The 17,448-nt window shown below is 40.9% G+C and overlaps 1 protein-coding gene across 2 annotated transcripts in view; it reads left to right on the forward strand.

Moving 5' to 3' along the window:
- Positions 1–7,359: 7,359 nt before the first annotated feature.
- b3gntl1 (UDP-GlcNAc:betaGal beta-1,3-N-acetylglucosaminyltransferase-like 1) overlaps positions 7,360–17,448 on the forward strand; it is a 263,296-nt gene continuing 253,207 nt past the window's right edge. Inside the window, exons 1-2 of one of the 2 annotated variants that reach the window (XM_052033304.1) lie at positions 7,360–7,771; positions 11,827–11,943. In XM_052033304.1, the coding sequence (XP_051889264.1) occupies positions 7,628–7,771; positions 11,827–11,943 (261 nt within the window). In that variant the 5' untranslated portion in view covers positions 7,360–7,627. The remainder of the gene's footprint in view (positions 7,772–11,826; positions 11,944–17,448) is intronic. The other variant, XM_052033305.1, reaches the window with a different exon arrangement.

Below are 17,448 nucleotides of genomic sequence, written 5' to 3' on the forward strand. Positions count from 1 at the left end.
GTGGTAATATTAACATTATGCTGATTTTACTAAGTTTAGGAGAAAGAAATGCACCAATGCAAATGGAAGGAATTTATCATCTACACAGGGACTGGGTAGTGTATCATGAAGAAGTGGTCTAAAAGTAAACTAACATGTTATTTTATAAACTAGATCTGCAGGTCTGTGGACATAATTGAAATGTGAGTCAAGAGATCAATGAGATGAGCTAATTATAGGGATTATCATTTTGTAATTTTTTTATATAAAGATGACATAACAATCCCTTCCATTGTGTTTATACATGAAATAAACAAGGAAGCACTGAAAAATATTTTAGTTATTTCTGATGGATTGTTGCATAGATGCTGTCAGAAGCAGTTTTATCAATGCAAAGACAGGAATATAAAGGGAAAAAATGATATGTCATTGATGAATGATGTTGGGAACACTGAAGCATATTTTTAAAGAGATCTAGGGTTGTAACAGGCTTCAGCAGATCCAGCCGGCTTAGGGCAGCAGTCAATGAAACTAAAAGAATTTTGAATTAAATCAGTAGAATAGAAGTCAAAGAAAGTTGTAGCCACACTGGGTAATCCTCTGGTTGAACTTCATCTTGAGCACCATGCCCTGTGGTCATCAGGACACAAGGAAAATTTTCAAGGATGGATACAAAGAAGAACTACTCACCTGATATAACAGAACAAAGTATTTACATAGCACATTTAGTGTAGCAAAATGTCTTAAGATGTTTTACAGCAGTGTTGTCAAACATAAATTGACACTGAACAACGTAAGTAAATATGACCAAGGAATGGTCAAAGACATAGCTTTTAATGAATGAATTAAAGAAGCAGAGAGAGGTTGAGATGCAGAGTTTAGGGATGGAGTTCTCGAAGTTAGGAACCTGGCAGCTGAGCGTAAGCTGTTGTTGGTGGAGCAATTAAAAAATGGGGATGTCAATAGACTAGAATTGGGGAAGCCCAGACATTTCGGATGGTATAATGGAAACAGAGGTGCAAAACCATGGAGAGATCTGAGAGAGAGAGATCAAGACTTTGCTTAATCGTAAAACAGTGTAGGTCCACAAAAGAATACAGGTGAACTTCAGTCTGTGGATGGGCACTAGAAGTATTGGTTAACTAAGTGTTCTGAGCGTAGAACAAGGGAGAGTAGCTAGGATTGCAAGATCCACTCCCTACTGAAGGAGAGGACTGCTGTACACAAATCTAGTGATCCTGATCTGTACATGAAATCGAGGTATGACCTTCGGAAAGCTATCAGGGATGCCAAGAGGCAATACTGACTCAAAATAGAGTCCCTGACCAGCCGTCAGTTATGGCAGGGCTTACATGCGATAACATGCTACAAGACGAAGTCGGGCTGTATAGCTAACAACAGTGCATCCCTTCCAGATGAACTTAACGCATTCTATGCGCATTTTGAACAGAAGGGAAGTGGATTGTCACCATCCACCCTGACAGCCACCAATGAAGCTGAACCTGTGATCACAGTGGAGGACGTAAGATCAGTCTTCCGGAGAGTGAACACGAGGAAAGCATCTGGCCCAGATGGTGTCCTTGGCCGTGTGCTCAGATCTTGTGCTGATCAACTGGCAGAAGTATTTGCAGACATATTTAACCTCTCCCTGCTTCAAGATCAGGTTCCCACCTGTTTTAAGAAGACCACCATCATCCTGGTACCGAAGAAAAGCAAAGTAACATGCCTTAATGACTACTGACCAGTGGCTCTGACATCCACCACCATGAAGTGCTTTGAGAGGCTGGTCATGGCACACATCAACTCTAGCCTACCAGACAACATGGACCCATTGTAATTCGCCTATCGCTGAAACAGGTCTACAGCGGATGCCGTCTCCCTGGCCCTACACTCAGCTCTGGAGCATCTGGACAGTAAAGACACCTACGTTAGACTATTGCCTATTGACTACAGTTCTGCCTTCAATACAATAATCCCAAGTAAGCTTGTCACCAAAGTCCAAGACCTAGGACTCAACACCTCCCCCTGTAAATGGATCCTTGACTTTCTAACCAACAGACCGCAATCAGTGAGGATAGGCAGCAATACCTCCGACACGATTATTCTCAACACTGGTACCCCACAAGGCTGCATCCTCAGCCCTCTACTCTACTCCCTATACACTCATGACTGTGTGGCCAGATTCTGTTCTAACTCCATCTACAAGTTTGCAGATGATACCACCGTTGTAGGCCATATCTCAAACAGTGATGAATCGGAGTACAGGAAGGAGATAGAGAGCTTAGTGGAATGGTGTCATGACAACAACCTTGCCCTCAATGTCAACAAAACAAAAGAGCTGGTCATTGACTTCAGGAAAGGGGGAGGTGTACATGCACCTGTCTATATCAATGGTTCTGAGGTCGAGAGGGTTGAGAGCTTCAAGCTCCTGGGAGTGAACATCACCAACAGCCTGTCCTGGTCAAATCACGTAGAAGCCACGGCCAAGAAAGCTCACCAGCGCCTCTATTTCCTCAGGAGGCTAAAGAAATTTGGTTTGTCCCCTTTGACTCTCACCAACTTTTACAGATGCACCATAGAAAGCATCCTATCTGGATGTATCACGGCTTGGTACGGCAACTGCTCTGCCCAGGACCGCAAGAAACAGCAGAGAGTTGTGGACACAGCCCAGAGCATTGACCCACTTCTCTCGTCTTCCATTGGGTAGAAGATACAGGAGCCTGAAAGCACATACCACCAGACTTAAGGACAGCTTCTACCCCGCTGTGATAAGACTATTGAACAGTTCCCTTATACAATGAGACGGACTATGACCTCACGATCTACCTTGTCATGACCTCGCACCTTATTGCACTGCACTTTCTCTGTAGCTGTGACACTTTACTCTGAACTGTTATTGTTTTTACCTGTACTACATCAATGCACTCTGTACTGACTGAATGTAACTGCACTGTGTAATGAATTGACCTGTACGATCGGTTTGTAAGACAAGCTTTTCACTGTACCTTGGTACAAGTGACAATAATAAACCAATACCAATTGGTATGGTTGGGTCTAGAAGTCAGAAAGGTATGCATGAGAGATACAGCAGCAAATGAGCTGAGGTGAAGGCAGAGTCAGGTGATGTAATAGGGCTGGAACATGTGGCACATTAATCATCTCAGAGTAAACTATGACACCAATGCTGTGAAAATTGCCATGGAGGTGGATAGGTTCAATGGTTTTCTTTTTCTTTATTACATTAAATGAAAATACTTCACACAAGAACCTAAATTGAGCAGTCTTCCTAAAAGATAATCTACAGGCACAGCCCATCACACTTTAAATTTGAAGCATGTTTGTTAAAAACAACAGACTCCCAGTCAATTGCAAATTATAGCCCTATGTTCAAGTTCAATCTGTAGCATTCATTTGTTGGGTTTAAAGACATTTAAAGGAGAAGCCTATGGATGAATATTATTCTCTTGTTGAATGTGTACAGCTGCTAGTCAACTTCCAGTCAAAGAAGTTTTGTTGACATCTCACAAAATCATGTTTCAATGCTGTTTATAGAGATATATGTTGAGAAATCTATGAGGCAGATGCAGGTTCAATTGTAACATTTAAGAGAAGTTTGGATAGGTACGTGGATGGGAGGGTTTTGGAGAGATATGGTCCGGATACAGGTAGGTGGGACTAGGCAGAAGATCAGGTGGCATGGACTAGATTGGTTGAAGGGCTTGTTTCTGTGCTGTAGTACTTTATGACTCTAAACAGAATTTCGCTGTTTTTAGTTGTGCTAAATATCTGCTGCATACAGCATTACCAGCTACTCTGAACAAAAATATTGTGAATTTGGGCAAAAGCACAGCTTTGCCATATTGCACAAATTCAGGACCTGCACGCTTCCCATCAGCTATTGTAAGCAGGCTCAAAATTGCCACCATTCAGTAAAATTCAGGCTGATCTTTTACTTCAACACTGTTTTCTTGCACTAACCCCCTATCCATTGATACCCTAAATATCCAAAAAAAATCATCAATATCTGTCTTGAATATATTCAGCAACTGAGACTTCACACCTCTTGGGTAGAAAATTACAAAGATTTAATACTCTCTGAGTGAAAGATTACTTCTCATCTCAGTCCTGCTTGGCTGATTCTTTATTTTGAGACAGTGAACCATGGTTCTAGACACCATGACTAAGGGGAAACATCATCCATGCGTCTACCCTGTCAACTCCTGCACAAATTTAATATATTTCAATGACATCACCTCTCATTCTTCTAAATGCCAAGGGGTATAAGCCCAGTCTACCCATTCTGTCCTCTAAGAGTGAAAAACCCTATATGAGGAATCAAACTGGAGAACCTTTGTTGCTTCATGCCACCAAGTTACAAGATGATCAGTCTGACAGTTAGTGCAGTATTATGTACTGAGATGCATGACATAGAAATGCTATGATTAAGGGAAAACACGTGATATTTGTGCAGATATAGTGAGCAATGGAAAGGGCATCTGGCAGATGCTAACACAAGAAATTCTGCAGATGCTGGAATGTGGATCAATACAAAAAAAGTGCTGGAGGAACTCGGCAGATCAGGCAGCATCTATGGAGGGATTTTTTTTATTATTCCAAAATAAACTTTATTCATCATAAAAAAACAAACTATATACAACCATAAAACAGTGCAAACCTTTACATTTGTGTATCTATAAACAGTTTCAGGCTGAGACCCTCCATCCAGACTGGAAAGGAAGAGGGCAGAAGCCAGAATAAAAAGGTGGGGGGAGGGGGGAGGAGCACACGCAGGCAAGGGATAGGCGAGTCCAGGCGAGAGGGGGGAAGATGTAATAAACTGAGAGGTGATAGGTAAAAGAGGCAAAGGGCTGAAGAAGGAATCAAGTAGGAGAGGGCAGTGGACCATGGAATAAAGGATGGAGGGAAGGAGAGGCAATCCATCAAGGTGGGGGAAGGGAGCCACAGGAATAAGGGAAGACAAAGGAGGGGTGGGGTTACCAGAAGTTAGAGAAATCGATGTTGAGGCCATTTGAGACTCCCAATGTGGAATATGAGGTGTTGTGCCAAGATTTTGACGCAGATGTTGCAAGTTCAACATCACTGTCAATAATAGGAACCTTTAATTCCAATCTCATGCAGGCTTTGCTCCTTGATTTATTTTGTTGTCAATGATAAATGAAGGTTGTAAATTGCACCTTTAGGCATAATTGTGGAAGTGGCTGCAGTTCATGTGATGATATCATTAGTTGCACAACTGATGCCAGACAAGCTTCAGCCACAGACAACAAGGGGAAATGCACACAGGAATGTCCAGACCAATTTCCCAATTAACATTAATTGCCTGTTAAATGACTGGTAGTGCAGCCTAACCCTGGGAATAACAATTCACATGCAATTTGTGCATAAACTGTAGTCTGTCCCAAAATTCCTGGCATCTTGCATTGTCATGTAATTTCACACATCCAGAATAAGAGTGATCAAGTCATTAGGAATAACAATGGTGTTAGTCAAATGATAATGCTATGCTTTGGCTGCTGTGATTTGACTCCGTCCACTATTACTCTTAATTCATTCAAGGGATGTGGGTTTTACAGGCTGAGCCAGCATTTAATTGCCTATCCCTAATTGCTGTTGATAAGGTGGTGGTGAGCTGCCTTCTTGAACTGCTGCAATTGTTGAGGTGTGGGTTTACCCACAATGTTGTAAGGGAGGGAATTCCAGGATTTTGACCCAGTGACAGTGATATATTTCCAAGGCATGGTTTGTGGCTTGGAGGGCAACTCCTAGGAGGTGATGTCCCCATGCTTTTGCTGCCCTTGTTCTTCGAGAAGTTGTGGGTGATTGTGAAAGAGGCCATAGAGAACAGTTTTAGCCTTGCCAAATTTTTGCTAGAGGAAATTTCTGCACATCCATTACTGAACAAGCAATCTTTGAATTAAAGAAAGTGGGGTGATCAAAATTGATGGACTTGTGAAAACTATGTGTTCATTTGATACTGATACATGTTGATTGATGCCAAAAGACAAGAAAGCCTTTTTTGTGTGAAATATAGACATTTGAAAGATAATCTTCAAAAAATGCACATGACAATTGGTAGAATAGAAATGGTAAATCTGCAATGTTATTGTAATTAAACTTGTATTCAAATTGTTAAAAGGAAATTTAAATTGATATCAGAAAGGTTTCCTTCATACAAAGGTTTAACAATTGGACACTGAGATAGGGAAGACTTTTGGATCTTTGTTAATGGACAAATTGATGAGAACTAAATAGCCTACTTGGTCATTAATTATGTACTAATTTTAATAATGGAACTATTAATATGCTTAAAATTAAAGTTGTTTCATTTCTGATATCTATTTTCCAAGATGATGGACCAAAATATTGGTGATTATTGCAGAGCTATCTAATATAGAGCTGCAGAGATGCTTTTGCAGAGTGTTTTATTTTGTGCTTTCATTGAATGGACTGATTGCTAAACCAAAATGCTGCTTGGCTAAGATCTTTGCATTACAAAGGTTAAATTTACTCGTGGCAATTCAACTTTTGAAATTAAGTGTATTTTCCGAGGGACTTTTGAATAAAATTGTGAGCTTCTGGAGGAAAACTGAACCTTATATTTGCAACTGCAGAAAATGTGGACGTTGTCAGAGGGCTGTTTGACTTTAAAACGTTATGGAAGTTTAGACATTGGAGACAAATCTTCTCTCTTCAATTAATGATAGTTTAGTCGGGGGGAAGGGGGGGGGGTAGAGAAATAGCGATCGTTTAAAAGTGCAGGATTTGAGTCCATCCACAGAAAAATTCCACCCATGAACTGCAAGTGGTGAAGCGGTAACTCCACATCTTCTAAAGAAAAACAAGGGACATACTTCACCTGACGGCAGCCTATTGGCGCCAATAACCTCAGCAAGATTGTGCAAGAGATTTAATACAATAAGATTCAGTTTAAACCTAGCATGAAGGGAATAGCAAGCATTTTAATAATTGAAATAGTAACGAAAACGTCATATTTCTGGTCACAACACTTTAACTAGCCAGCAACTATTACGGTATTATCAATATTCACAAATTATCTGGAAATCATGTGATAGGATACTGTATAAACAGTCAAAACTCCGCTCAGCCTTGTTTCACGGCGCAAATTAAGGCTTCTAGATGTCACCAGAACAAAGTGCAAAATAAAATGTTCGCCCTTATTGTTCAACTTCAGGATTTTTAAACTTCATTTCAAAGCCTGCGTGCATACTGCGTTCAAGGATTGACTGACATCAGCGAAGCCACCCCGGGTTCCGAACTGGGTAATTTACAGCTTTACTGACCAATCGGCTACCAGTAATTCCAAATGTTTCAAAGGCTGGAGTGTCGCCCAATCACCGCGGAGAGGAGGCGGGACGTACGGCTGGAAGCGGCATGTGCGGTACTTCCGGATATTGCTTCCCCCTGCGGGTTAATTTCACCCGGTTTTAGCAGAGCGGGAAAGTTGCCTACTATCACTTACTAACATTTTCCCATTATACAAGTTGTTTGAAGGGTGGAAGCTGAGAGAACAGTTTCTGTTGTGCAAGTTTTGGTCGGCTGAGGGCATATCTAGTTTCGGTAGGCCCCGTGCACATATTTTTTTTAATCCCGCAAATCTTTTACTTAAATGTCAGTAGTTTGCGTATCAAATCCCAATAAATCTACCAAAGGCGAAGTTGAAGACGCTGCTGGTTTCAAAACAACAAAGCACAGAGGAAACGGTGACCAGCGCAGATTAGATTGTGGGAGGGAAGATTACCTAAGTGATGTGGTATGTTGAGCAGCTGAAATGAATTATACATTTTCATACATGGATCTTGTACAAGTTTGTTTTTTTCAATACGTGCAATAGTGATGCACAAAAGCAGTTACAGTGTACATTTTCATTTCAGAGATGGTCAATGGTGTTTGATTTCGTTCTTTTGCACTCGTCCTACTTTTATTGCTGCTATCAGTTGACAATTCCCCTCCCACAGTACATCTTTAAGCCATATAAAGTTTTAAAAGTGATTGATACCAGTGACTTGGTGGCATCCTGCACTTAGAGAGTAGGAAATGCTTTCCCATCAATGTGTGAATCCTGAACACCTGTAAGATGTAGACCTGCATATATGTGGTGCCTCTGACACTTCATGCCAACACAAAGTGCTTCAGAAGCCGTTATGTATTGTTTTGAACTATTGTCACCTTTTACAATGTAGTACTGGTGACAGTAAATTGTTTAGGCCAAGGTCCTATGACAGCAAGGTTTTGCCTTTTCTTCAAAATAGTCAGTGTCCTTGGTTTAACAATATGTCTGAAATATGGCTCTTCTAACCATGCAGCATTTCATCATTACTACTCCAGAATGTCACCCAGACTTTGGTGTTCAGGAATCGGGAGTGGGTTTGGAATCCATAACCTGTTTCAGAAATGAGCCGCAACTTACAACAAGTTACTGGTCGTCGTATCCTCAGAGAATAGGAAGAAAATGTTTGAAGCTTGAATTGGCTACATTGGTGCACCCCCGTGAATTGTACATCTGTTACATCTGTTTAACTTCAAATGTTCTTGGAGAGTTATGGTTTATCATTGACAAAGGCTGAAAGCAAATGGAATGCTGTCTGCCCCTATTAATCACACTTTTGTAACTCCAAGGGTGGAATGATACAAAGCAGGTTTTAAATGGAATCAATCCCTGTTGTCCTCTGTATTGGTTTTGGAACAGGCTTGAGAGTTGGGTGAAAATACTTGCCTGCGTTCACATTTTTTACATTTTAATTATCTTTGAGAGTATTGTAAACTAATTAAAGATTGTGATTAAACTTTCAATGATAATTTATCTGAGTTGAGTAAGAGCCCTCCACTGTGAGGTTACCAATGAGTGCCATTAACATCACACAAACTAATTTAGATGAAATAATCCAATACAGCAGAGTAACTTTTGAAATACAAACACCAAGCCTATGACACATGCAAGCATTACCAGTGCCCTTCTGCTGAGCAACTGGGGTGTTGGTGAATATTTTCTTCCTCTTTCAGATATCTGGTGAACATAGAACAGTGCAGCACAGGAGCAGGCCCTTCGGCCCACAAAGTCTGTGTGGACCATGATGCCAGTCCGAATCAATCCAATCCGTTTGCACAGGGTCTATATCCCTTCATTCCCTGCCTGTTCATGTGTCTGTCTAAATGCCTCTCTGTTGTACCTGCTTCCACCACTTCCCCTGGCGACACTTTCCAGGCACCTACCGCTCTCTGTAAGAAAAATAAATAACTTGCCTCATAAATCTCCTTTTAAACTTTTCCCGCTCTTAATTACAGCTATGCCCTCTAGTATTTGACATTTCAACCTGGCGGGGGGAACCTCTGACCATCTACCCTGTCTATGCTTCTCATAATTTTAGATATTTCTATCAAGTATATCAGAACAGAAGACGAAAGGAAAGGCCAGTTGGCCAATTAACATCAGTCTCTTTTTGGCTCAGTTTAGAAAGCTGGTCAAACCACCACCTATACCTCCCTGTTCCCAGCGCTCAACCCTTGCATCAGATAAAGTACTTCAGCTAATGATTTGTCCTGTTATTGTTTTTACCTGTACTACATCAATGCACTCTGTACTAACTCAATGTAACTGCACTGTGTAATGAATTGACCTGTACGATCGGTTTGTAAGACAAGCTTTTCACCGTACCTCAGTACAAGTGACAATAATAAACCACTACCAATACCCCTGGAGGGTAGTAACTATGCCACAATTACTGGAAGGTTTGATCATTGTGTTGGAGGATTGCAAATCCTAAATGATTTGAATTTAAATCAAATGTATTTTTTTGATTTTCCACCCCACCAACGCAAACCTTTTTTTTGTAATGGGCATTGCAACAAAGTGAAAATTGGATTAGATCTTGGCATTTAGTGGGTTAAATCAAAATGTTGCTTGTTGCATAGATGGTTATACAATTAACAGATGTGAATGTTTGCAATTGTTGGAATGACAAATTACAAAAGCAATGTAAGTGATGTGGATGATTTCCCCCTTATAAACCTGATCTCTTAGTGTTTGGAAATTAAACTCTGATTCCCCGTGAATGTGAGGAGCTACCCTATTACTGTTAATTTATTCTCACCCCCCTGGGTCCTGGCTTTTTCAACCTTGTTCCAAATGAGCTATTTAAAATTCTGCAAACTCCTATGTTTTGTTCAACCTTCAAAGATTAAACTGATACTTTATGACACAGTCATGATAGCAAGGACAAAGTTCCTCCATAAGGTCAACTGTGTACTGTATACTGAAGTGAAGTTGGCAAATGGAAAGATAATAGTATTGTTATGTTATCACCAGATGAGCAAGATAATTTATTCACCAGTCAGTGTTAAGAACCCTTGATTACTGTACATTTGACCTCCTTGGATGAACATGGCAAAGTATGAAATGATTCTGTTCTATGTCATGAACTTGAAAGCATTGCATCTATTACTTGGCTGCAAAAAAGAACAATGAATAGCACTTCCATCGTGCTTCATACATAAGTTGTAAATATGAAATGGACAAAAGGTAATTTGACTGCTTAAGATCTTCCCTAGAATAATGCTATTCAAAACAGTTCACCAGGAACATTTGTCTGCTGCTCACTATCTGAGCATATGCTTAAAGAAAAAAAATCTGCAGATGTGCTGTTTCTTTTCCCCCAATGTTCTTGCTCAATTCTTGATGCACTGATGCCTTACAAGTGATCCAAGAGTGTGATAACTCTCTGATGCCATGCCAACAACCCATTCCTATATGAGACCCTCATAGTGAGTTTTTGCAGTTATTTGATCCTGGGGGTGGGGGGTAGGTTCAGCTTAGACAAGTACTACGATTCCCACCCAGCATTCATTTTCTACAGGGGTCACTGAATTGTCATTGAGAAAAAACAAGTAATGCTGATATCCAAGTTTGTCATCCACTCTACAACCCCTTGTGTTCCAGAGGACATAAAACTATTCATCCAAGAAGGACTTTAATGACTGTCAATCAAAAGAAGCCCTACACTGTTCTCCTGTCTAACATGAGGACCCTAAGCTTGACTGTGGCATGCTTGCCACTGCTTCAGTTTAAAATTAGATTGTTGAGATCCTCCTGTATGTAACCTAAAAGTACTCAGTTTATAATCTAAGAAAAAAATGAATTATTAATTAACTTGAGTGTGGATTTCCAATTAATTCAAAGCCAAAGTCAAGTTTATTGTCATATGCACAAGTGCAATGAAAAACTTACTTGCAGCAGCATCACAGGCACATAGCATCACATAAGCAGCATTCACAAAACAAAATCATAAATTAGACATAAATTATACCCAGTTTTTACAAGAAAGAACACCATTACAACAAAAAAAAAGTCCATTTAATTTACTTTCATTCAGTGTCTTCACTAGACTAACCAGTAAGAATACTTCTGACTTTGCTTGAAACAGGATGATACTATCCAAATTTTCTTAGGAAGAACACAATAACAGTTGACTTGAATATCCTACCAATTCTAAGATGCCACCATCTTTATACTAATGTAAAGAGCTAGATTTGTTTTTGCTCAGCCTTCATCTGTTATATACTAACCAAATGCTATTGTTTATGCAGCAGTTGCTCATAGCAGTCTTTGTACTGCACCTGTGAAAGAGGAATAAATAAGTATCACAAGATGATGGAGGTTGAATCAATCAAACACAAGTGCTTTGAGCTAAACAGCATTTTCCTGTTTTTTTTAATGATTGTAATATTATTTTGGACAAGGGCTAAAATGTGGACTTTTCCTTCTTCAATATGCCATTGTGCATTTATTACTTTCTTTCATCTGATTTGCAGTCTATCATTCTGCCAGTTCATAATGCAGTGAGATGGTTGGATGAGTGCCTTCAGTCAGTTTTGGACCAGGATTTCCAGGGATCAATCCAGCTATCAGTCTTCAACGATGCAAGCAAGGTTGTACATATTATTATTATTTGAATATTGTTTGTAATACTTTGCTAGAGCTTTTGCCTCCTAAGCGTAGAATAGTGAAAGAAACTAAAGCCTAGGAGCTGGAATTCATTTATTTTTGATGTGCTGAATGGGTGCCATACTTTGTGCTATCGTTAAATCGAGTACTGGCAAAAATTAACAACTTGCCATTTAAAAAAATAGTTGTTTTTCATGTGATAAAACAGCAGGTGGGCATTGTCACACATATATCTCTTCCAATCTGATGCACTTCCTGGCACTTTGGGCAACAATGCTACAATGTGTAGACCCTTAATGACGCGTTCCTCATCATTCTCAAACAGCAGCAACACATAGGAACAAATAGGCTTTCATAGATAGGGATAGAGTTCCTAGATTTATGCAGAAAGTATTGAGATGCTGAAGGCAGCAATGAGGCCATGAGAGAAGTCCTGTTTACCAGTTGAGTCAGGAGACCCACAGAGGCCACTGTACAAGAAGCTTGGTAGTAGGTGGCCAGAGCAGTCACCTCCAAGAGTAAGAATTTATGAAGAATGGAACAATGGTAGAAGGAATACAAGACAGAACAGTACAGCACAGAACAGGCCCTTTGCCCCACAATGTTGTGCTGACATAGCTATTCCCTACAGAATGCCCATACCCTCTATTTTCCTCTCATTCATGTGCCCATCCAAGCCCTTCTTAAAAGCCCCCAATGAGTTTGCCTCCACCATCCTACCAGGCAACGCATTCCAGGCATCCACCACTCTCTCAGTAAAAAACATACCCCTCACATCTGTTCTGAACCTACCTCTTCTCACCTTGAGTTAAGATTTGTCAAGGTGAGTTTCTCTGCAATCCAATATTGCTTCATCATGTTGACATGTGCACAAAAGTTACTCCATCCATGCCCTACGCATCCCATCCATCCTAAAGCACTCTCCATGCCCATCCACCATGCACATTCTAACCCTCCATCAGCTGTACACAGCTCAACCTTCCAAAGCCACCAGGATGAAAGTGGCACTCAGTGTCATTGTCTTCTGTATTCAGGCAAACACAGGCAGGAACAAAAAGGGGTGTGGTCCCTCTTGAGTCCGGTACCTCTTGCACATGGAGGAGACCACCTTAAAACTTGTACTGAGGGGCCAGTGAGGCAGAGAAAAGACTTGCTAACAACCCCCTTGTACTTAATCATCTGCACGCACCCTTACCATCTGTCTTGCTATGTCAACATAAAACTCTTCTGCTGCAGCTTAAAGCTGTGGTAGTCAAAGTTGAGTTTATTGCCATATGCACAAGTACATGTATGCACAGGTGCAATGAAAAACTTAGTTGCAGCAGCATCACAGGCACATAGCATCAAATACAGAACATTCACAAGAAAAACATAAACATATGTGATTTTTACAAGGAAGAGCACAATTAGAGCTTTGTTTTTGTGGATTATTGGCAGAAGCCATCCAATTTTCCCTCCCACAGAAGAGGTGGAGGAGATGTAGTGGGAAGAGATGCAGACAATACTGGGGGGAGGGGAGGGGGAGGAGAAAAAGCAATGTCCAGTACACTGTGTCATTGCAACTGTCAGCATGCAGAGAACACATAAGAACGTAAAAAACAAACAGCAGGAGTTAGCCATTTGGCCTTTCTAGCCTGCTGTGCCCCAAAGTAAGTTCATGGCTAAAATTTTTACCTTTGTACTACTTTCCTGCGTTAATCCCAAATCCCTTTTTATATCCAAGAGTCTATCAATCTATGCGGTGAATGCGCTCAAAATTAGTCTTTGCAGCCCTCTTCAGTCATGGATTCCAAAGATTCCCCATTCTCTGAATGCAGAAATTTCTTCTTGTTTCTGTCTTGACCCTTATCACAGGGTGATACATGAGGCACCAGGAGGCTAGGGAATCTGGAGTGGTGGGGGTTGGGATGTCTTTATCGAACAGATACCCTATGTTAATAGCTTGTACTCCATGTTGAGCAGCGAGAGGTATCACTTGAAAGCAGGTGGCTCTCCTACAAAATAGCATGTAGAAACTGAGCTCTGAACTTCTGGAGTAGAGACCTGTCCCGTCCCACTCACTCATTTCTTCATCATGAGCTGTGTCCTCAGAGAGCTAACCCTGAGGTGAAGAACAAAGACGGCAGGGATTGGACACCTGACCCACGTCTGTTGGCAGATTTGGTTCCAAAGGTGAGGGAGCTGTGTGGCTCCACTGTACTTCCTGTGCCTGTCCTGTAGGCCATTGAAAATGGACTGGATTAGCTGAAGGAGCAGGCAAGCATTATTCTACATTGATCACATCACATTGTTGAGGGCTGAGTGAAAAATGAAGCCTCTGTGTGATATGGAATGCCTGTGGTCCGTTGTACCATTTGAAATGCTCAATTATTCAATGCTCTTTTTAAAAAAAAATCTTGGAGAAATTGGAGAAAGATTTCTCATTATTATTTGATTGGAATTTTGGTCCCATTGTTGACTCTCCCTACCCATTGTTCATTATATATGGTTCTTGGCTCAAACATCGACAATTCATCGTGACACTGCATCGGGACTGAGATGGGAGCTAGCCAGTATAAAGAGGTGAGGGGGAAGGGTGAAGCAGGTGATAGGTGGACACAAGAAATTCTGCAGGTGCTGGAGTCTGGAGCAATACACAAAAAAAGTGCTGGAAGAATTCAGCAGGTCAGGCAGCATCTATGGAGGGAAATACATAGTCGACGTTTCGGGTCGAGACCCTATATCAGGTAGAACAAGGTGCAGTGGGGGATGAATCTCTGCCTTGAGTAGAGTTCCTGTGTGACCTTCCTGCTGCAATAAATTGTGAAAAGTGGTTAGCAGTCTTGCAAAGCATTGCCCTGCGGAGATCTCTGGGTAAAAGTTGACCTGTTAGAAGACCCTGTTGGTGGATATGGATGTGACTGCTGGCCTGATATCCCCCTCCAGCCCATCTTGGATGACTAGTCATTATCATAGCAATGCCTCCCTAATAAATGGCTGCCAGTGGTTTAGCTTTGCATGTCCCCAGGGAAATGGTATGTGAGCAGCAATTGTGGTGTAAAAAGCACTTGGAGAAAGTTGCAGTGTATTTTGTGTGCTGCAGAAGGTGTCTAGGCAGCCTGCTGGTATTTTTCAGTCTTCAGAGTGTTCCTTTGTGGAAACGGAAATGGATCAAATCGTGCAATTTATTCCTAGTTAAACTGAGAATAAACCTTGAAAGAAATCAATTGCACATGTCCAGTTTCTGCTGTTGTTGGTGGAAATGCGCACTGCACGCATTAATAAAGTCATCTGCAGCACTAATCAGGACAGGAAAATAATAGGGTGAATAGCACCTGGAAACACCCGTCCAATTTCCTGATGGGAGGGTGTACATCAGGAAACATGTAAAGACACTTTTTTAGAAATGTGGCCAAAATTGTATCTCATGAGGTTTGATCAGATGCAAATAGATATTTGTCTAATCCAATTTCTTGACATAAATGCTTTGCTCCAGGTCTTAGTTAATAAATATGTTGGCCAGTGTTATATATAGTCCTTTGTCTTCACGATGCAAGTTGGGCTAGGTTAGTCACATTGTCACCGAAACAAAGGAGAGGGGGAAGCAACCGTTGCTCCTTTTCCTGAGTGTAAGGATGGGATGAAGTTTGACTGGGATGGTTTCAATGTCTTTGGGGCTGAACTTCTGCAAGAGCTATCATATTTTGTAAAGAGTCGCAAAGTGTGAAGGCTGTGGGGATGTGTGTAAGGGTATCTTTTAAAACAGCTTCAGAAGGTTCTAATTAATTAAATCTTTCAAACATAAAGTACATTAAAGCAACATTTTAAACATCATTAGTTAAGTTTGTTGTACTTCATTATTTTAAGAAGGGTATTTAATATTTCTTAACTTTTAAATGAAGCAACATCATTACTTAACAAAAAGTCAACAGCATAGAAAAACAGAAGCAGAAGTGGGGCACATAGTCATAGAATTATACAGCAGGGAAATAGGCCCTTTGGCCCACCATGTCAGTGCTGGCCATCAAGTATCTTTCTATACTAACAACATTTTCCAATGGTGGCCTTCCATTACCATGATATTTCAAGTGCTCATCTAAATTCTACAAAAATGTTGTTAGTGGCGGTAGTCGTAGTACCTAACTCCTCCACTCTTTCAGGTAGTGTGTTCTAGATTTCAACTAACCAGTGGGTGAAAAAATTCTTCCTCAAATCCCCTCAGTCTCCTACTCCTTATCTTCAGTCTATGCTCTCTTATTATAGACACCCCTGCTAAGGGGGAAGTTTCTCACTACCTGTTCTATGACTGGCCTTCATAATTTGTATACCTCATTCTGGTCCCTTAACACTGCCCTCCCCCCACCCCAGCTTTCCCCTGCATCCTCTCCAGTGCAATGAAATCCTATATTGTGGTCACCAGAACTGCATACACTACTCAAACTGTGGCCTAACTAATGTTTTACATAGTTGTAATATAACCTCTCTGCTCCTATACTTTGTGTCATGGCTAATGAAGGCAAGTTTCCTGTAAGACTTTTTAACCACTTTATCAACTTGTACTATTGCCTTCAGGGACTCTTGGATATTTACATCATTTCATCTGTTCCTTTGTATTTCCTGGAGTCCTACCATTCATTGTATATATCCTAACATTAATCCAACCAACAAATATTACTTTATATTATTCAGGATTAAGTTCCATCTGCCATTTCTCTGTCCATCTTACCAATTCATTAATATCATTTTGTAGCCAAACACAACAGTGCTCACTGTCAATAATGTCATCATTTTTTTGTGTCAGCTGTGAACTCACTAAACATACCTCCTACATTCACACCGGATGGGTCATGTGTGTTTCTGGTATTGGGGTCCCAAGTGCAAAAGCAACCTTTGACCATCACCCTCTGCCACCTATCACCAAGTGAATTTACCATCCTGTCCTGGAGCCCAAAGGCCCTTACTTTTTGGATCAGTCTCCATGTGGGACCTTTCTGAAGTACAAGTAAACTATTGTCAACTGCACTCCCTTCATTCGGCCCTTTGAACCTGTTCCATCATTCAATGCATGCATGGCTGATCCTTTGTCTCAATACCATATTCCTGCTCTTTCCTCATGCCCTCTGATGCCTTTTGTCTATAGAAATCTATCTATGTTCTCAAACATGTTCAATGACCTGTCTTCCTCGGCCTTCTACGGTAGCAGATTCCACAGGCGGTTCACTGCTCTCTGACTTATGAAATTCCTCCTCTCAGTACTAAATGGCTTGCCCCACATCATGAGCCTGTGATCCTAGAATGGACCCCATCCCACACCCCCATCACGCCAACAGCCAATGGAAACATGTATCCATCTTTTCAGAATTTTATAGTGTACGTTTCAATGAGATTTCCTCTCATTCTTCTAAAATCTCGTGACTATGGGCCCAGTTGATCCATTTTCTCCTCCTTCAATAGTCCTGCCATCCTCATCTGGTGAACCTGTTGATGAGATTTAATTCGAACAGATCAAT

This window comes from Pristis pectinata, chromosome 18, assembly GCF_009764475.1.
Source record: "Pristis pectinata isolate sPriPec2 chromosome 18, sPriPec2.1.pri, whole genome shotgun sequence".
Classification (NCBI taxonomy): Eukaryota; Metazoa; Chordata; class Chondrichthyes; order Rhinopristiformes; family Pristidae; genus Pristis; species Pristis pectinata.